We start from the raw sequence: 21681 nt of genomic DNA on the forward strand, positions 1-21681 counted from the left end.
TATCTCTGAAGATGCATTCTGGACCCAGCACATTGATGCAATGATATAGAAAGCCCATCAATGCCTTTACTTCCTTAGAAGATTGGTAACATTAGGTGTGACGACGAATAATCTCTTAAATTTCTACTTACGGCAGAATATCCTGACAAACTGCAGCAACACCCAAACATCAGGCTGGAGTTGCCCACCATGGAACCGGCAAGGGAAGCTGCTGAGCCCGACCCCTGCTCCCTCAAAGACAGAGAACCGGAGAGGAGGGTGGAAGTAGTTGTCAGCACATGACAGTTCGTGGGATGACCAGATGGAGGAGAGGGCTGCAATGGGCCTTTATGGCCAGCTGCATCTGGGACTTTGGAAATGGCGCCTAACCTAGTGAATCTTGCAAATAGATTCAGTGGACTCTTTCTATACATTCTATACTTAACCGGCAACTGTACTTATGTATGGCAAAAATCTTACCGATCTGTATGCAAAAAAGGAATTTCACTGTACCTTGGTACACTTGATAATAAAGAACTATTGACCCATTGATTGAACCACTGTATGGTAGAGAGCATATTGATGGTTGTGGCACAGCCTGATTGGGCAACTCAAATGAGCACTCCTCTTGTACCACTGTAACATAACAATCCAACCTTTATACTCAATACTTTGACTGACTGCCGAAAACCTTCTTGACCACCCTTGACCAGGTTGGAACATCAAACTACACTCTGGCTTATGGGAGGATTGTACAGTAGGGAAGAAGGAATCTGCTTCTGTGTTTTTGTATCTTCTGCTAGACAGTAGAAGGGAGAAGAGGAATGACCAGGGTGTGAAAGGTCCTTGATTATGTTGGTTGGTTTCCTGAAGCAGTATGAAGTGCAAGAGGTGTAGAGTCGATGGCAGGGAGGCTGAGCTGTGTGATGGACTGGGCTACCTCGACAATTGTCTGCAATTTCTTGCATTCTTGGGAAGACCTGTTGCCGAAATAAGCTGTGATGCATCTCAATTGGATGCTTTCTATGGTGCATCTGTGGAAGTTGGTATGGGTCATTGGAGACATGACAAACCTTCTTGGTCTTCTGAGGAAGTAGAGGAGTTATCTAGCTTTCATGACTGTAACTTCAATGTGTTGGTCCAGGACAAATGGTTGGTAATATTTGCACCTAGGCACTTAAAGTTCTTGACCATCTTGACTTTGGCACCATTGTTACTAATTGGGCACATTCTCCATCTGGCTTCCTGAAGTCATCACCTACTCCTTCATCTTAATGACATTGAGGGGGAGCTTGTTGTCAAGACACCATGTTACTAACCTCTCTAACTCCTTCCTATACTCAGTCTTATCATTGTTTGAGATCCGGTCCACAAAAGCAGAGTCATCTACAAACTTGAAAATGGAATTAGAGCAGAATTTGGACACACAGTACTATAGGGAGTATAGGAAAGGGCTGAGAATGTATCCTTTAATTGCTTCAATGTTGAGAACTTTTGTGGAAGATGTTTTGTTAGCCATTCTCACTGATTGTAGTCTATGGTTCAGGATGTCAAAGATCCAGTACCAGAGCGGGTTGCTAACTCCTGGTTCCAGGAGTTTGGAGTTGAGTTTGGTTAGGATTATGGCATTGAAGGCAGAGCTCTGGTCAATAAATACGAGTTTGATCTAGGTGTCCTTGTTATCTAGAGGTTTCAGCGATGAATGCGGAGATCATCCATCTTGGACAGATCACAATAGTATGCAAACTGTGGTGGATCAATGGTCTCTAGGAAGCCAGAGTTAATGTACAACATGACCAGCCTCTCAAGGCAATTCATTGGTTCATTATGAGGAAACCAACATTTAAATTTAAATTAAATAAATTAAATAGAATACCCACATCACATTCGAAATACTGGAAGATCATTACTTTCCTTGCTCCCTCATCGGGGCGCACTCAAAAATTACCTACTCATGAATAACAAATACCAAACCTAGTCAAGTAACTTCAATGATCACAACCATAGTTTCCCATTCCTTCTCTCCTGAGATGCTGCCTGACCTGCTGAGTTACTCCAGCATTTTGTGAATAAATACCTTCGATTTGTACCAGCATCTGCAGTTATTTTCTTACAGATACAGTTTACCCTTATTTCAATGATGGAAGCAGCATCCCATTGTTTCTTTTCAAATAAGAGAATTAACAAAGTGTATTTTTACAATTCTCACCCGGTCACAACGCTTCCACTTTAAAAAAAACCACTTAATTGACTGTAAAACGCGTTGGGACATTACCTTGAAAAGTCATTTTCTAAGTTAAAGTTTAAAAACTAGAAAGTTAATAAACTTTCACCAGGAACTTTCTCCCTCTGCACTGACAGAATAATTTATTTCTCCCTGTCTTACCTTCTAACTATTTTCAGTATTTTCTGTTTTGTTGCAGATTTCCAATATCTGCAAAGGATGCAAACACGACTCTATTTCCTTGAATGAAGGAGTACATTAATGGAGTCATTTTTTATTTTTGTATTTTTCCTCAAGTGAGGTGATTTAAAAAAAAAAATTAAATAAAACAACCGCACCTAAATCACAACCTAGATTATCACCACAAAAAAAAAAGGGGGATTTGAACTCTCAGAACAAGAAAAAGTAAAAATCCAGCATTAGACTGATATGATCCTTAATTCCCTTCCCTTCCCTGCGCTCTCTGGTTGCGGGCAGCGCCCCACTACTGAAAGTTGGCTTGTTGTGAAGAGGAACAAAGTACATGTTACAATTCCCAGGCGGCAGGGAACGTACTGTGAATTGATGATGTTGTGTCGCGGGAGGCGGTGACTTCGCCCAGGAGAAGTTTTTTTTGGAAACTTGCCGGCCGGCCGCTCTCTCTCTCTCTCTCTCTCTCTCTCTTTCTTTCTCTCTCGCTCGCTCGCTCGCCCGACCGACGGCAGTTGTACAATCAGTGACGCTCGAGACACATGACTGGAACTTTCTTTCTCCTCCCGTGGAAAATGGCGGCCTGGAGTTTTCAGGACAAATGAGGAAAGGCTGGAAAAAGGCTGAAGTTGAGGAAGTTTTAAACCACAACAATGACGCGTTGGGTCCCAACCAAAAAAGAAAAATATGGAGTCGGTGAGTGGCATCCCCTCACGCAATTCCAACTATTTGCATTTCCAATTTGAAGACCTTGTAGTTTAAAGGCATTTAAAAAAAATTGCTTTCTCTCTCTCTCTCTCTTTTTTCCTCTTTCAACTTATCCCAGACCCGAGTCTTTCTCTCTGTCTCGTTTTCAATGCAATGTGATCCTGAACATTTCATCCTTTCGGAAGCGGGTTTGTTTTTATTTCCCTGAGAATAAATAACGACAAGAGTGCATTGATGCTGGGAATCTGGTCTCCTTCCTATCAAATGAGACACACATTAGGTTTGAGGTGCGCCGGGTTCAAAGGCCGTGCTCACCAAGTTTAATTTTGCGGCGTTGTTTAGTAAAACTTTAGTAAACATCAGCTTGTCAGGTTGAAAACAAACAGCACTTAATGTTTCAAAGTGGATGTTTGGATTACCTTGTAAATTTCGAAAACAATTGTCATTTCCATTTTCTTACCCTCTGTAATCGCAAACACCTGAGATTTTATAGTATTATTTATTAGCTCTCCGTGCCGTTAATAAAGATTGGTCTGATATAATCTTTGAAAATTATATCAGAATTTTTTTATTTTTAAGTGTTACAGTGTAAGTAAAAAAAGTATTGTCTTAACAAATTGGTTTGTCTCCTTGGGATCGCTACTTTTTAAAAAACGAACGTGGTGTCATGTTTATGAACGGAATTTTTCAATATACCTGTTGTATATTTGAGAATCAATGAACTTGGTGACAATTGAACTTAGTCTTCTGATCTGATTAAGATTTTTTTTAAATTTGTAATTGTGCAGCCATTCTGTATAATAAAAATCGTGCCTGTAATAAAAATCAGTCATGAACTATTCTACAGAAGTGACTTCGTTACCGATCTCAGGAATTACACACCCCTGTTCTGATAACAGATTTTGCCATTACTTTCAGATTAGTCATGAGTATAGACAATGCTTAATAGTCCATAATGACACTGGAAAATAGGAACAGGAATTGAAAACTTGGCCTCTTATGCACATCCTGCCATTGAATATGATCATGACAGGCCTCGTCTTCTCTTCTTTTCCCCATAACCCTCAATTCTCTGATCTTTGAGCTACTTCCTCTTAAATATCCCCAACAACATTTGCTGTAGGAATAGGAATACTTTATTGTTACATGTGACTGGGCACAGTGAGATTCTATGCTTGCATACACAATGTATACAAAGAGCAGCCACCAACGCAATTCCAACCTACGGCGCTGACTGTCGTTGAACCTTTGTTCTTGCTCCTACAACCCCCTGTGGTAGGAAAATCCAAAGATCCACCACCCTCTGCAAGAAGATTGACGCAACTCAGTTTTAAATGATCACCTAATCTTGTAATTATTTCCTCTTGTTTGAAATACATCTCAACGTCGATGTTTTGTTGCTCCTTAAGGATCATATTTACTTTAATAAGATCATCACTCATGTTTCAAAACTCCAAAGATTGTTTACAATAAAAACACATAAGTCAGACTGTTGTTCATAAACTACAGCTCAACACAACTACAGTTCAACACAATCATCACCTCCAAACCGGTTCTGAAGCTTATGGAACTGGGTCTCTGCATTTTTCTGCAACTGTATCCTTGACTTCCTTATCAACAGACTACAATCAAAATGAATTGGTTGAAACACTTCCTCCTTGATAACCATCATCACAGAAGCACCTCAAGGCTGTGTATTCAGACCCTGCTCTACTCACTCTATACTCATGACTGTAGCCGGACACCGTTCCAACTCTATTTTCAAATTCACCGATGATACCACTGTTGTTGGATGGATTATACATGACAATGAGTTTGAGTATTGGAGGGAGATCGACCGACTGACCAAATGGTGCCAGAACCATAACCTTGCTCTCAATGTCAGTAAAAACCAAGGACTGATTGTTGACTTTGGAAGAGCAAGGTCAAGGATCTATAAACCTTCTCAATCGATGGGACGGTGGTGGAGAGAGTCAAAAACGTCAAATTCCTGGGCGTGCATATCTCTGAAGATCTGTCCTGGACTCAGCACATTAATGTAATAATGAAAGCCCATCAACGCCTCTACTTCTCAGAAGATTGAAGAGATTTGCTATGTCAACGAATACTCTTGAACAGTTGACTGGTTGACTGATTACATCATGGCCCAGTTTGGCAACTCAAATGGCCAGGAACGAAGAAGATTGTGAAAAGTGGTGAACATTGCCCAGTCCTTGGGTATTGGCCTCCCCAAAATCGAAAGCATCTCTCGGAGTTGCCACCTCAAAAAGACAGTCATCATCATCAGGGACCAACACCACCCTGGCCATGCTCTCATTTCACTCCTGCCTTCGGGAAGAAGGTATAGGAGCCTGGAAACTGTAATATCAAGGTTCAGAAGCAGCTTCTTGCCTACAATCATCAGATTAAATCATAACTACAATCATTAAATACTAAAACCTCCACATAAGCTCTGAACTACATAGAATTAAGGGCATTATATATATATATTCAGTATACAGGCATATGAATTTTCCACGGATTTCCGCATTTTTAAAATCCATTTTCCGCGCTTTTTGCATGATTTCTGCGTTTTTCACTTAGCCAAAATCGCGTTAATCAACGGAGAAGTCGGATCGAAAAAAAGAAAAGAAACGATGTATAGCCTTGTAATGAACACTTGGGTTCCGCTAGAAGTCGCTAGGGGTTCTGCGAGAAATCCCCTGCGCCCTGGAAGTCTCCCCGAAAATGTGGCACCTAGGCTGGGCAAGGCAGCCAATCTCAACCGCATCGGGACTTCCATGGCCGATCGGTGGGTTGAATTTGCAACCTGCGGCCGGGGCTCTTGAACTCCAGCTCAGCTGGAGCCAGCACATCTATCCCCATAGCCGACTTCCTTGGTACGGCTGGATAAACCAGCAAAGCTCTGGAAAGTGCCAGAATATCAGTGATGGAACAGTAATGAGTAAATATTAAATTTAAGTGCAAGATTATAGAACTAAATTAATTAAGATGGGGTTAAAATATAAAATACAGCAGAAAAGCCAATTACCACCTTTTTGGGCTGTTTATCAATTAATGTGCGAATTTACTTAAATGTTATTAGTATACAGTGACATATTCACATTATTTAGTATTGTCCATTTTTACTTTGAAATACACAAAAAGAGGCTTGAAACTGATAATTGTGTGTAAATTTTCAAAAATTGTCCAATTTTTCTGCCCCCGTTGTAAGCCTCGCACAAGCATTCAGCTCTTTTTCCTCTTTTTCCACCTTGCTTACATGCCTGAGCACATATACTGAACTTTTTTGTTGTTGGTGTTATTCTGGTGTTTACAGGGTACTCTGTTTACATATCAGTTATGCTGCTCCAAGTAACAATTTAATTGTTCTGTTTCGGGACATGACAATAAAACACGACTTTCTTAACTCTCGACTAAATCTAATTTCTTTAGACATTCTTGAAAGGACTAACTTCTCATCCCAGGATCAGTCAAAGGAACCTCTTTGGCAAAGTGTAAAGTGCTGGAAGAACTCAGCGGATCAGGGTGCATTTGTGGAATGGACAATGTTTTGGGTCAGGACCCTTTTTCAAACCAGTTAAGTTCTTCCAGTACTTTGTGTCTTGCACAAGTTACTAGTATCACATTTTCTTGTGTCTCTGAATCTATTTTGGTCTGTCTCCAAAGCTAGTATATCCTTTATGCTAACATGGATCCTTACTCATATGATCAATGTTTTTATTTTTGTTCCCATCTGTAAATTGTCTCTGTCCATTTAGCTTTGTTTTAGTTTCACATGTGAATGTATTCTTTTTTAATTATTGGATTTTTTATGCTATCAATGGTGCAAGGCTTTAATCAGTCTCCAAATTCTTAATGAATAAGTAACATTTATCATTTTATTTACCGGGATTAATATGGTGCAATATACAGTATATGAACAATTTTCATGGTGGGGAACAAACAATTTTAAGGGAGAAATGTAATCTAGAAGATTTTCTATGTAAGAATTGTATGAAATTATGTTTGTCCTACATGTAAAACTAGTTTTTTAAAAAATGTAAATTTAGTGGTACTATCGGGAAGACAAGCATAATAGGGAACAAACCCCCGCAAAAAAACAGGAAATAACAGGCTAGGCAGCATCTGTGTGGAGCGATTCAGAGCTAATGACATGAAACGATGTCTTAAGAAGGTTGTCGACCCGAAACGTCACCTATTCCTTCTCTCCAGAGATGCTGCCTGTCCCACTGAGTTACTCCAGCATTTTGTGTCTACCTTCATGAAACAATCACTTCTTTCCACAGATACCCGCTGACATTTTGAATATTCCAATCATTTTCTGTTGCTCTTTCCGATTTTGTTTGATAGACCCTTGTATAGGAACAGCTTAGTATATAAAAAAAAAATATTTTTTGTAGAACAGTTCTTTTATAAAATTTGTCATTCTTGAATAGTGCTTTTCTGAAATAAACAGTTTTGATACTGCTTTACTGGGATGCGATAAAAGAAAAACTTGAAATCATACAGCACTTTTTGTGTTTCCATCAAGCTATCCCAAGAACATTTTAGAGATAATTAAGTATTTTTTGAAATACAGTAACTATTGTGAAGGTGGACAGTAAATTTGCATGGAATAAGCTCCCATGAACAGTCATGATAATCTGCCTCTTTAGTGAAGTTAATTTCAAGAGAAATTAATTGATTTACAGGTTTATTATGGGCATGTGTACCATAATATAGTGGAAAAACCTTGAGTGGTTTGTAGGCAAATTGTAACATACATAAGAACATTAAGGTACTGCAAGAGAAAAAGGAAAAAGGAATGTAGTGTTTCAGCTACAGACAATGTGCAGGTAAAAAATGCAAGGGCTGCAACAAGTTACATTGCAACATCAAGAATTCATCATGAGAGATCTTTTCAAGAGTATGATTACGCAGGAAAGAAGCTGTTCTTCAATCTGGTTACACATGCTTTCAAGTTTTTGTATCTTCTACCCAATAGGAGTGGAAAGAAGAGAGAATATCCAGGGGGCGAGTGGTCCATAATTATATTGCTGCTTTCCCCATGTGTGATGCGTAGACAATGTTGATGGAGGTGTGGAAGCTTTCTTTGATGGACAGGGTTACTCACAACTCTGCAATTTCTTTTGATCTTCGGGTGGACAGTTGGCATATCAAGTTGTGATACATCTGTAAAGATGCATTCTCTGGTGTCTTTGTGAAAATTGGTAAGAGACATGCTGAATTTGAAGTAGTGTGCATTTGCAGAATAAAATATTTGAGTGGACTGTGGAAGAAATTATAACTTATTTATAGCAAACAAGGCCATTCAGCCCATAAAGTTTATGCAGATTCTTTGTAAAACAATTTATTCACACCCATTCCATAGATCTTTCTCTGCAGGCCTACAGTTTTTGTTTCTTGTGCCTATTCCTTCTGAAAGCTCTGATTGATGGAACAGAAATCACGTTTGCAGGCAGAAGTTTCATATTATAACAGTTCCCTGGATAACATTATTTCTCATTACACTATTCTGCACCCCTTCAACTTCTGACCTCTTCATTGGCTTGAATTTTGAATTTGAAATTTTTACTCCTTTGTCCTTAAACTATCTATTTAGGAACAGTTTCTGTCTATCTCCCCCATTTTATCCTATCTAAACCATAATTTTGAACACGTCTGTTGGAACCTTCCCATAGTTGTCTTGGTCCAAGAAGGACATCCCCAACTTATTTGGCCTAACCTGTTGGTTGAAATAACGTTATGAGAGGCATGGACACTCGGAACCTTTTTCCCAGGGTGGAAATGTCCAACACAAGAGGACATAAGGTGAGAAGGGGGAAGTTTAATGGAGATGTGGGGGCAAGATTTTTTACACAGATAGTGCTGGGGGCCTGGAATGCACTGTCAGATACGATAGTGACGTTAAAGAGACTTTTAGATAGGCACATGGTAATGCAGGAATTAGAGAGATATGGATCATGTTCGGGCAGGTGAGATCAGTTTAACTTGGTATCATGTTCGGCACAAACATTATGGTCCGAGGGACCCGTTCTTGTGCTGTACTGTTCTATGTACTATGTTCCTTAACATATATCTCAGAAATCATTCTTTTAAATCTCTTTCACATCCTCTCCAGGAACAGCCGCCTATCCTTAAACACTGATCCGAGTTTGGAATTGTGTTTATTTGTGGTCTAACTAGTATTATCCACACATGAGATTTAAAGTTATTGTTATTAAGCAACTTTGCACATTTTATGACTATCCAATATAATTTACATTTTGTTATAAATAATAAAATCATTTGAAACTAAATACAACTAAATACAATGAAATTGTACAAGAGAGAAGTGTGATGGGACCAATAAAGATTATTAAACTTTCCAACGATACCTTCCTTTATTGACAAATGACTCTGCTTAATAGATCTGACTAGCAACAGAGCAATAGTGCTAACATTGGATCCAGAGTAAAGAAATATGAGAAGCATCTGTGCTTGTTCACAAATAATAACGCAATAATCCAACCCAGTGCTCACAGGCAGTTACAGGGAACATGTTGGAACATTTTCTTGAAACGGTAGAGTTGTGAATCAACAAGTCTCACATTTGAGATAATATTTTTGTGGAGGCATACTATAATTTGCAATTTCTGTGCGTGTGTATGTGCTTGTGTTTTGCAGCCACACCCCATAGAAATTCACTAATTCAACTGCTTGATTTATTTTGGTTAACTAAAATAAAGAATTAAGAGCATGATCAATGAAAATAAGTTAAATTAACTTTTCACTTGGCATATCTTGACAAATGTATCAAAAAGCATTTGTAATGACAACTCAAGTTTTATCAACAGAAATGTAATTGATGTAAATGAAACTTCACTCACAAGCCTTAAATTGTTTGCATTCCTAAGCAGGTTTTATGACCCTATTATTACACCCAACATGGCATTGTCAAGAGCAGATCCAGTCTGACCAATTTGAACTGTTTGAAGAGGTAACAAAGTATCGATGAGGAAAGGGCATTAGATGTTTTTTACGTGGATTTTAGTAGAGCCTTTGACAAAGTCCTCCATGGAGACTTGTTGAAATGGTTAGGGCCTGTGTGATCTAGAACAAGTTGGCAAACGATCCAAAATTAGCTTGACAATAAGAGACAAGAGGATGATGATGGAGGGTTGTTTTTGCAATTGGATGTTTTGTGACTAGTGGTGTCCCACAAGAATCAATGGTCGGACCCTTGTTGTTTGTAATATATGTGAATGACCTGGATGTGGGAGGCAAGATCAATATTTTCACGGATGACATGAAGATTGACACAATCATTGATAGTGTGGAAGGTAATCTTAGGCTGGAGAGAGATATTGATGTGTTGGTGCAATGGGCTGAAAACTTGCAGATTGAGTTTAAATGGGAGGTGACGTTGCTTGGGAATACTAAATAGGCTGGGAACATACACAGGCAATGTTTGGGTTTTAGAAAGTTTTGAGGAACAGAAAGAAGCACCTCAGAGAATATCCATCGATTCTTGAGGAAGGTCCAGAGTCTGGTGTGTTTAATTGTCATAATTACCGGTAATGGGACAATTAAATTCTTACTTGCAGCATCATAACAGGCCTGCAAACATAATACACTTTATGGATAATAGATAATAAGCAAAAAATCAATACATTTGTCACCACAATACTAGTGCGAAAATTTCTGAAGTCCGCAGTGCAACCAGGACAGTCCATAGTCATATATCATACGAGATAATACATGTAGCCAATATGGTTGGAAGGCAAATGGGATAGTGACATTAAATACAGATATAGGGAGACTGGGCTCCAACCTTATAAAATCTTGGTCAGATCTCAGCTAAAGTACTGCATACACTATTGATCACCAAGATATAGAAAGGATCTGATAGCGCTGGAGAGGGTGCAGAGGAGATTCATCAGGATGTTGGTTGGAATGCAGAGTTCAGTTATGATGAGAGAATGGAGAAACAATATCTTTCTGGGCAAATGGAAGTAGCTTGATTGGCCATCTTGGTAGGCATGGTTGGTGCTGCATGACTCTAAGAGACATGCGTTGATAAATAAGAGTCCTGCGAAGGAACACAAAAATACTTTCAATTGGATTCAAATTAAAATAACTAGTTGGTGTAACATTATTATTGTTTTGTTGCATTTTGTACTTCTTTATAAAATACGCATTTTCTCAAACCAAATGCAAACTGTCAGAGGAATTCATGGTTCAGATATCAACGGTGGAGGGAAAAGGACAAACGCTGTTGGGTCAGGACTCTTCTTCGTGACTGGAGTAGAGGGGAGATAATTAGAAAGTGATAATGGGAAAAGGGGCGTACGAGCTACCAGGTGAAGGATGGATCCAATTAGGGAAGGATTGATTGACAGGTGAGTCAAAGGGGACAGGGAAGGGTTGAGATGGTAACAAAGGTTGGAGGTAAGAAGATGAGACAAAGGGGTGAAGATAGTGAAATTTGAAAAGAAAGGAAGGTGAGGAGTGAAATGTAGACTCAGAGAAAGAGATGTTGGATAGATGGGAACAGTGGGGGGCTGTGGGAGAAATAGAGGCCCTAGAGGAGGAAGGGATCATAAGCAGCAAGTGGAGGAGGGGAAAAAAAACTGGATGATGGAGATGGGGGAGGGACTGGGGGAGTGAAAGAAAGGTTGTGCATGTGGACGTGGTAAATGAGAAAGAAAGAGAGAGAGAGAGAGAGAGAGAGAGAGAGAGAGAGAGAGAGAGAGAGAGAGAGAGAGAGAGAGAGAGAGAGAGAGAGTGAGTGAGTGAGTGAGTGAGTGAGTGATTGATTGATTGATTGATTGATTGATTGGATGGATGGATGGATGGATGGATGGGTGGATGGATGGATGGATGGATGGATGGATGGATGGATGGATGGATGGATGGATGGATGGATGGATGGATGGATGGATGGATGGATGGATGGATGGATGGATTGATTGATTGATTGATGGATGCTTGTAGACACAAAATGCTGGAGTAACTCAGCAGGATAGGCAGCATCTCTGGAGAGAAGGAATGGGTGACATTTCGGGTCGAGACCCTTCAGACTGATATTTATGCTGTTGGGTTGGAGACTACCGAAACAGAATATGAGTTGCATTTCTTCCAGTTTGCACGTGGCCATGTTCTCGTAATGAAGGAGACTGAGAACAAACAGGTTGGAATGGGAAGAGGAATTAAAGTGGCTGGCAATCAAGAGCTTCAGCTGGGCCTGGTGGCCAGAGTGCAAGTGTTCAGCAAAATGATCGCCTCATTTATGCTTGGTTTCACTAAAGTAGAGGAGGCCAGATTGAGAACCCTTATTGCAATCGACAAGATTGGTGGAGATACATATAAACCCTTGCCTTACCTGGAAGGGCTGTTTACGTTCCTGAATGGAGGGGACGGAGGAGGTTCAGTCACAAGTGTTGCACCTCATACACTTGCAGGGGAAAGAGCCTGGGGAGGGGCATGCTTTGGGTGTGGAGAGATGAGCAGCAGGGCAACATGGAGAGCATGGTCTCTGGAAAGCAGAAAGAGGTGGATGGGGTTTGATGTCTAATGCTGGGTTCATGTTGAAGCTGACGGCTATGCCGGAGAATGATATGTTAGTTGCGGAGGTTGGTGGGGTGAACGTTTGTGCGTTCCGCCAGGTGGAGGTGAGCATTAGTTGATGTGAACTGGTGGGTCTCTGGTGTATTGGTTTACTATTGTCACAGTGAAAGGACATAATGGAGGGCACTGAGGCCCTGAATGGAAATGTCCATGACCAAATGTCCATGGTGGAGAAGAGGCAGTAGGGGCCAAGGAATTTGAAGTTGATAAAGTGATGGAGACGGTGTGAGGTGCCCCGTATATAGGTATGTGGGTGGGAGTGGCCTGGACAAGGGGAGACAAGATAGAGGCAAAGTATGAAGAGATGATTTCAGTGGCACAAGTGCAGGTAGAAATAGTAGGGTTGGGGAACTATGATGTTGGAAACCGGAGGGGAGATTTAAAAATTTGGCGTCGTTCATCAGCGTGATATTTTCCTCATGCATTTTTGTAAATATATCTTCCATAGTAGTTCTTCCCAGAACTGTGTTTAACGTAACCAGGACACTCCAGAAATGATATTTTCCTCATGCATTTTTGTAAATATATCTATTCAACTCCACCAATGTTTATGTTGTTTGCAAACTTACTAATCAGACCACTGATATTCTCATCCAAGTCATTTACAAAGAGCAAACAACCAAAATCCCAATGGCAAGCTCCTCAGCACCTCCCTCCCCTTTCTTGAACTTGCCATCTCCATCACAGGAGATAGAATATCGACTACACTTCCCACCCTGCTTCTTGCAAAGACTCCATCGCCTACTACCAATTCCTCTGTCTACACCGCATCTGTGCTCAAGATGAGGTGTTCCATTCCATACCAGGATATCCGAGATGTTCTCATCCTTTGGGGAACGGGGGCTCCCCTCTTCTATCATAGACAAGGCCCTCACACATGTATCCTTGGTACCCCGCAGCTCTGCTCCTGCTCCCCTCCCCCTCGTCGCAACAGGGACAGAGTCCTCCCAGTCCTTGCCTTTCACCCCGTCATCTGTCACATACAACATATAATCCTCCCGACATTTTCGCCACCTCCAACAGGATCCCACCACTAGTCGCGTCTCCCCATTTCCACCCCTTTCCGCCTTCCACAGAGACAGTTCCCTCTGCAACTCCCTGGTTAACTCATCCCTTCCCAACCAAACCACTCCCTCCCCAGGTACCTTCCTCTGCGACCGCAGAAGGTGCAACACCTGTCCTTATACCTCCTCCCTCGACAGTCCTTTCAGGTTAGGCAGTTTCACTTGTACCTCCTCCAACCTCATCTACTGTATCTGTTGTTCAAGGTGTGGGCTTTTATACATTGGTGAGACCAAACATAGACTGAGTGATCATTTCGCTGAACACCTTCGGTCAGTCTGCCTTGGTCTACCTGATCTCCCGGTTGCTAAACACTTTAATTCCCCAGACTTTTCTATCCTGGGCCTCCATTGTTAGAGTGAGGCCAAATGCAAATTGGAGGAAAAGCACCTCATATTTTGCTTGGGCAGCTTACAACCCAGTGGTATAATTGATTTCTCTAACTTTAAGTAACCCTTTCAACCATCTCTCCTTCCCTCTCCCACCCAGGTCGTTGTACTAGCTTCAAAGTCGCCTTGTTGAGTCTTATTGCCTGTAGCTCTTTTTCAGCTACACCACAGTTATCAATGGCTCGTCTCCTTTATCATCGTTACTTTTTAGCTTATCTTTCATTCATTTGTTCTCTATCTCTATATCACCATCTAGAGAGATAGTCCCTTTTCCGTGACACTCATTCCGAAGAAGGGTCTCGACCCGAAACGTCACCTTTTCCTTTTTTCTATTCATGCTGTCTGAGCCGCTGAGTTACTCCAGCTTTTATGTCCATCTGCAGTACATCATTTAATACGCTAAATTTAGATCCAGTTTGCTATCATGCCTCAGATTTCTTGCGCCTTAACCTGCTGGATCAGCCTACCATGTGAGACCCTGTCAAAAGCCTTTATGAAGTCTATATAAATGACATCTACATCTACAGTGGTTCTGACCTCCCACCTACCTCATTGGAGACCTTTGAACTAACTTTAATCGGACATTACCTTGCATTAAATGTTATACCCTTTATTTGTATCAGTACATTGTGGATTGTAATCATGTGCAGTCTTTTCGCTGACTAGATAGCACGCAACAAAAAGCTTTTCTCACTGTACCTTGGCATATGTGACAATAATAAACTAAGCCACACTATCTAGTGTGTTACTTGATCCATTTTCATAGTTACCTTCCCAAAAGAAATCAGTCAGAATTGTGAGACATGATTCCCCAACACAAAACCATGCTGACTTCTAATCAATCGCTATCTTACCAAGTGATCATAAATTCTGACCCTTAAAATCTTTGCCAACCACTTCCCTACCACTAATCGAATGGTTCACTCACTGGCTTATCCCTGATGTACTTTTTGAATAAGGGGATAGATAACATTAGCCTTAAGTCTTCTTGTACCTGATGCATAGGTAATGGTGATGCATAAATCTCACCAGAACCCTAATAATAATCTTCCTTGCTTCCCTTACCATGCTGACATAGAACCTGTCTGACCCTCTAGTCCCTAATGTGCACTAATATTTCTAACCTTTCTTTCCCATATACATGAGCTCCTGAATATCAGCATATCTTTCTGTTAACTCATCAGCATCCACATCCTTTGTGATGAATACTGATGAGAAGTATTCATTCAGGACCTGTTCATATCCACTTCCTCCCCACATTCACTACTATTTTGGTTACTGAGCAGACCAACTCTTTCTTTAGATACTCGGCTCTAATATGCATAAAAATTTATTTTGTATTTTTAACTATCGTATAAATCTAAATTGAAAGAAATCTATCCTTGCTGCATGCTGTAAGATGACTACTTAAGTTGTAAAAATGAACAACAAACCAACCATTTGTTGCAATAGCATGCTTCAAATTATGTATAGATGTGGAATGATCGAATAACACAAGCTTAAACCTGCCCAGTGATGTATTCATGTTTCATAATCATTTACACATACCATTTTTGGGTGGGAATAGTAGGCCATGTTAATGTTTACTTATATTAAGTTCATGTTACGGAACCACTCCCAAGTGGTTATATAGCATGTTATCAAAATTGGAGACAGTAATGTATTTCTTAACGATAGAATCATGTTCTTTTTTTGTAAGTTATGATTACAATTTGTTCTGATCATGCATCTGACTTAATGGCAAGGAATCAATCTGCAAAGTAGAAAATAGTGGACATGCTGGCAGTTTCTGAATGTTTCCAGGATACATGCTTTTTCTCGGCAAAATAGTGCAGCTTTGTACAGTTGAAAAAGAGATTTTGCTATATAAAGTTGCTATTATTTAGAATAATGGGAACTTTAAGTAAATACAGTGTTTGTGTTTGAAGGGGGAGAAAGTTATTGTTATTCTCAACTGTATTCCTTCCATGCCAAGAATTATTTTGGCTGACTCATCAAGGTTTTAAAATATATTACATCTAAGAATTCAACTGCAGTGAAAATCTGAACTTTGATGGAGCCGAGCTAATAGATTTACTGGATTATTGAATGCTACTATTAATACCAAAACATATCTGTATTTTTGCATCTTAAATCATATTCTTACTATTTCACCTTTTTTTACATGTATCACTAGTGTAATACATTTTCCAGTGATCCCATCAGTTTAAAGGGAGCAGGAAACATACAACCACGCTGAACCCAAGCTCCGCTGCAGTCCAGACCATTGGTTGCACACCATTGCTACACTGTAGACCCCTGCCTCATGTTCCAGACTAATGAGTGAGCCAGATGCCGAACCATCAGGTTTTTAGTTTTAGAGATACAACATGGAAACAGGCCCTTGTGGCCCTCTGGGTCCACGCCTTTCCAAAGGATCAGATCCCAGACTATTGTAATTTTACTTTATCAAATCCCTTTAACCCACAAGATGTAACATTTTTGAATGTCATTTTTTCCATGTGCCTTCAGACTGTAGCTGTCTACTGGCAGGCTAGTTTTTCGCTGATCTGAGTCTTTGCTCTATGTAATCAGAGAGGCTCTCTGATTGTAAGTGGCTGGCAGTACTTCCAGAACAGCTTTGACCATGAGGTGAGATGCCGGAAGACTGGAGGGTGACAAAGGTTGTGCTTCTATGTACGAATGGCTGCAGGGAAAAGCCTGGGAACTACAGGCCAGTGAGCCAACATCTGTTTACACCTGATTATTTACCATGTTAGTCTGATTGTTTAAAATTCATGTGGATTTATGCATTTCCCAAAGCAGTCCTTGCTTCTATCATTTAGGATAATCCATAAAAATGCAATTGCTATTAAATGTCGATTTCCTCCCCCGCTAGTTGTACCATTGATATTTTAAAGGGACTTATTCATGAGTTGCATTTTCATGATTTTATCGCTGACATTGAAATTTCTTCTCACAACCGTGCAGTTGAAAATAAACCTAAAACAGAGTTGAAGAAAATTATACTAACTTCTGGATGTTGTAATACTCTGGAAATGTGATCTCTGACAGTGGGGGGGAAAGAGAGTGGGGGGGAGAGAGAGTGGGGGGGGGGGGAGAGAGAGTGGGGGGGGAGAGAGAGTGGTGGGGAGAGAGAGTGGGGTGGGGGAAAGAGAGTGCGGTGGGGGAGAGAGTTGTGGGGGGGAGAGAGTGGTGGGGGGGAGAGTGTGTGTGTGTGCTGGGAGAGAGAGGGGGGAGGGAGGGAGAGAGAGAGGGAGGGAGCAGCACCCGCTCCCGCTTTCACCCGCTGCTTCCTCAAAACATAGATACTCATAGGCTGCATTCTTAGTGTTAGAACTCCCCTTCACATCCTCACCTATTCCTTAATCCAGAGAAATTCCATTCACTCAGTGCACAGCTTTTGGTCTCAGAAACGTTTTATGATTAATTCAATGCATGTTGGCAAAACACTTCCATTCTTAGATGGTCACTGGTATCACTCATCTTTAGTGATGGTGGAGGTAGGGGCGTGTGGTTGGCTGTAACTCTGCCTTAGAGGATGAATAAAGGGAAATTATGGAGACAGAAAGCAGGAAATTAGAGACCAGTTAACCTAACATCAATCATTGGGAAAATTTGGATCCAAAACTTGGATCCAAAATCATTGGATAATCAAAGCAGAGTTGACATGGTTTTATGGAAGGAACCATGAGATTGACAAAATTACTTGCCTTGATTTTTTAACTAATGATGAAATATTAGTGGCCCTTAGCTCTGTTGCTGCTTCGCAATTGGTTCCTGACCTAAGTATATCTAGTAGTCTTACATTTTATTCGAGAATAATTTTCGTGAGGACCATAACATTCCCCCCTTCCAGTACGCTCGTCTGCTCATACTTAAACAATGTGTAATCTTACAGGGCCATTCAGGGGCTTACTGTATTTAAGTAATATTTAATTGAAACATCACATCAAATCTGTAGCACTAGAACATAGAACCCTGGAATGGTACAGTACAAGGACAGGCCCATTATTTCTGTGCCAACCATGATGCTAAACTAAATTCATCCCAACTGACTATCTGCATATGGCCTACATCCCTTCATTCTCTGTCTGTTCATGTCCCTGTTTAAATGCCTCGTAAAGGTTGCTTTTGTATCTACTTCCACCACCTCCACTAGTGGTATGCGTGACAATAAACTAAACTGAAACTCTGGGGGAAATATTTTGCCTGCAAAGAGCATTTCAACTCATTGAATAACTGCTTTATTTATTGGATCCAACACATCATGGCACATCTCTGCACCTGTGTTGAATTTTTGCTAACTATGGAAAATCAACATTATAAGCCTTTAAGGCATCTGCATTAGTCTATTTTTACTGGTAATGTTAAATCATAAAGTTGTAATTGGATCCTCGACTTCCTCATCAACAGAACATTATCTGTACAAATTGGCACCAATACTTCCTCCTCAATAACTATCAGCACAGGGGCACCTCAATGTTGTGTGCTTAGCCCCCTACTCCACTTGCTCTACACCCATGACTGTGTACCCGGACACAGTTCCAACTCCATCTTTAAATTCACTGATTACACCACTGTTGGACAAATTATGGATGACGAGTCAGAGTATAGCAGGCAGATCGATCATCTGATTGAATGGTGCCAGAACAACAACCTTCCTCTCATCATCAGTAAAACCAAGGAACTAATTATTGACTTTAGAAGAGGAAGGCTGAGGATCCACAAACCTATATTCATCAATGGGTCGGTAGTCGTAAGAGTCAACAACTTGACAACAACAAAATAACCCAAAAGGAAAAGTTGTCTTGCCTCCAAGAGAAGTCAGAGATAGTATTAGATCACAGAAAAAAGGGCATGCAATCTTGCCAGATAAAAAAGCAGTGAGCTTGAGAATTAATTGGGACTACTCAGCTTCCTCTCACATTCCAAAGACGTATAGGTTAATTGGCTTGGATTAAGTGTAAATTGTCCCTAGTGTAGGATAGTGTTAATGTCTGGTCGGTGCGGACCCGGTGGGCCGAAGGGGCTGTTTCCACACTGTATCTCTAAATTAAACTAAACTAAACTAAAACTACTTGACCAGGTTAGTGAAAAATATGAGTTTCTATAAATAGGTTAAAAAAAAGAGGATTGGCTAAAGTTAATGTAGGTGTTTTAAAGACCGAAATGGGGAAATCATGTTGAAGAATGAGAAAATGGAAAAAAAAATCAAACAAACATTTTTCTGTCTATCTTCAAATAACTAGAATAGAGCCCCCCTTCAGAAGCAATAAAGGATTGCAGGTCCAGGGCGAATGAGGAACATGAAGACATTGGTGTCAGTTATATGACGTTTTGGAAAAATTAATAACATTGAAAGCTGATAAATCTCCAGAACAAGATGATCTTTCTACCTGGGTTTTTAATTAAATGGTGATAGAGCTGGTGGATGTGTCAATTGCTGTCTTCCAAAATACCATAGATTCCAGAATGAAGAAAGGTCTCGACCCGAAACGTCACCCATTCCTTCTCTCCTGAGATGCTGCCTGACCCGCTGAGTTACTCCAGCATTTTGTGAATAGATTCCAGAATGATTGTCAAAAATTGGAAGATAGACATCCTACTATCTAAGAAAAGGAATATGAGATTTACCAGGTAGCTAAAGGAGACACATTGCTAGTAAAGGAATACTTGGAAATAACAAAAGAATTGGGCAGAATCGTCATGGATTTATGAAAAGAAAATGTTATGTTTGACAAAATGTTTTGAATGTTTTAAGGTTGTGTAATTTGTAGTATAGATAAAAGTAAACCATTTGTTGTGGTGTACTTAGACTTTCAGAAGACCTTCATTAGCCGTGTTCAGCCATGGTCTTATTAAATGGCAGAACAGACATGCACTAATAACCTATTTATTTCTGCTTCTTTGGCTTCTGCATGTTTTATGTTTTATTGACAGTGAAAACCTTGACAAAGAAAGGTGTCGACTGATATGGCACCAAAAGGGTCTATAGGAAAGATTGGTCTATAGGAAAGATTGGAGGGAAATGTTATCTATGGAATGGCCTAATAAATGTATGCAAAGGTTTAATAAGATAGTTGTAGAAATGATCAGAAGAGTGGTAAAGACTCAAACTATAGGCTATATATAAGCTTGTCACGACTAACTAATTGGGAATCACATTGACACACATTCGGAATAGTTGAGGCAAATTGAGACATATGCAAGGGGAAACTAGATACATTTTCTGGAGATAGAAATAGTTTGTTGATGAGATTAGAAGAGGAAGAATTGGAGGTGGTTTGTGTGGAGCATAAACTGCATGAGATTGACAGGTAAATGACCTATTTGGGTATGTTGAATATGAGCTAAATTAAGGAAGTTAATCATGTTTAAATAAAGAGGATGACTGAGTTATTTTGTATCTGTCTTTACTGAAGAAGATGTTGCAACTGTCAACAAAGACAAAGGTGGCAGAGAAATAGATAAAGGACACTTTAATTTTAGCATGAGAAATAAAGACACAATGTGCTGGAATAACTCAGCGGGTTAGGCAGCAAGTCTGGAGAATTTAGTTCTGAGGGATAAGTAAGAGTTGAAATTGTGGAAGTATGACTGCAGTAAAATTCTGATAATTCACTGTCTATTTGGAAATCACGATAGTTCGCCGATGTTTGCTCTGCTCATTTTCTGTTCACCTGGATCAGCAACATTTTCTAAGCTTTTGGCCAGCAATTTATATTGGTGGAAAATCTAAAATGTCAGAATAAGATGGGAAATTCTGAAAGCCATGCGACATCTCTGATAATGGAGGTAATTAATGTTTTGGAAAAAATACTTGTAGGTTATAATTCCACTGTAGCAAAAACAATCTCGTAATTGACAAACATTAGTAGGATCCTTTGATTGATTACATCAATTGACAATTGAAAATAAAACTTTTCTACACTATAGTACAATGGATATGGTATAGGACTTGTGAAACATTAATATAAGAGCTGCCATATGATATTAAACCATGCACTTTTCTGAAGAAAAAATGTAAATTATTCCAAAACGATCTTCTCTTTTCAGATTTCTTGTGATTGTTACTTGTTGATCTTGTCTAGATGGTACTTTACTGTCAGGAAAGAGTGTAGAGAGTCTAAGGTAGGAAAAAAAGGACCTTTATGTCAGCGTTCTGCTGACCATCAGGTCACAATAATTATTCCATTACAACTCGCACTCACATCAAACAGTTATTTACGTTAATCCCAATATATTTCCCCCACATTCTCATCAACTTCCTCCTGATTCCACCACCTGCCTAAATGCAGGGGGCAATTTACTGTAACCAAGAAAAATCAAACCTGTATGCCTTTGGGTTGTGGGAGGAATCTGAAGAACCTGGGCAGAAATGCAGACAATGTTAGGGAGAACTTGCAAACCTCATACAATCAGCTCCAGAGGTCAGGATTGAACCCAGGTTGCTGGGGCTGAGGAAGCGACATTACTGGCATCACCAATGTGCTATTCGGAGAGCCTGGTTCAATG

The 21681-nt window shown here is 40.1% G+C and overlaps 1 protein-coding gene across 3 annotated transcripts in view; it reads left to right on the forward strand.

Moving 5' to 3' along the window:
- Positions 1 to 2821: 2821 nt before the first annotated feature.
- dock1 (dedicator of cytokinesis 1) overlaps positions 2822 to 21681 on the forward strand; it is a 404255-nt gene continuing 385395 nt past the window's right edge. The window contains exon 1 of one of the 3 annotated variants that reach the window (XM_078413630.1): positions 2822 to 3088. In XM_078413630.1, the coding sequence (XP_078269756.1) occupies positions 3046 to 3088 (43 nt within the window). In that variant the 5' untranslated portion in view covers positions 2822 to 3045. The remainder of the gene's footprint in view (positions 3089 to 21681) is intronic. The other 2 variants (XM_078413629.1, XM_078413628.1) reach the window with 2 other exon arrangements.

The sequence above is a fragment of the Rhinoraja longicauda genome, chromosome 16, assembly GCF_053455715.1.
Source record: "Rhinoraja longicauda isolate Sanriku21f chromosome 16, sRhiLon1.1, whole genome shotgun sequence".
In the NCBI taxonomy this organism is placed as follows: domain Eukaryota; kingdom Metazoa; phylum Chordata; class Chondrichthyes; order Rajiformes; family Arhynchobatidae; genus Rhinoraja; species Rhinoraja longicauda.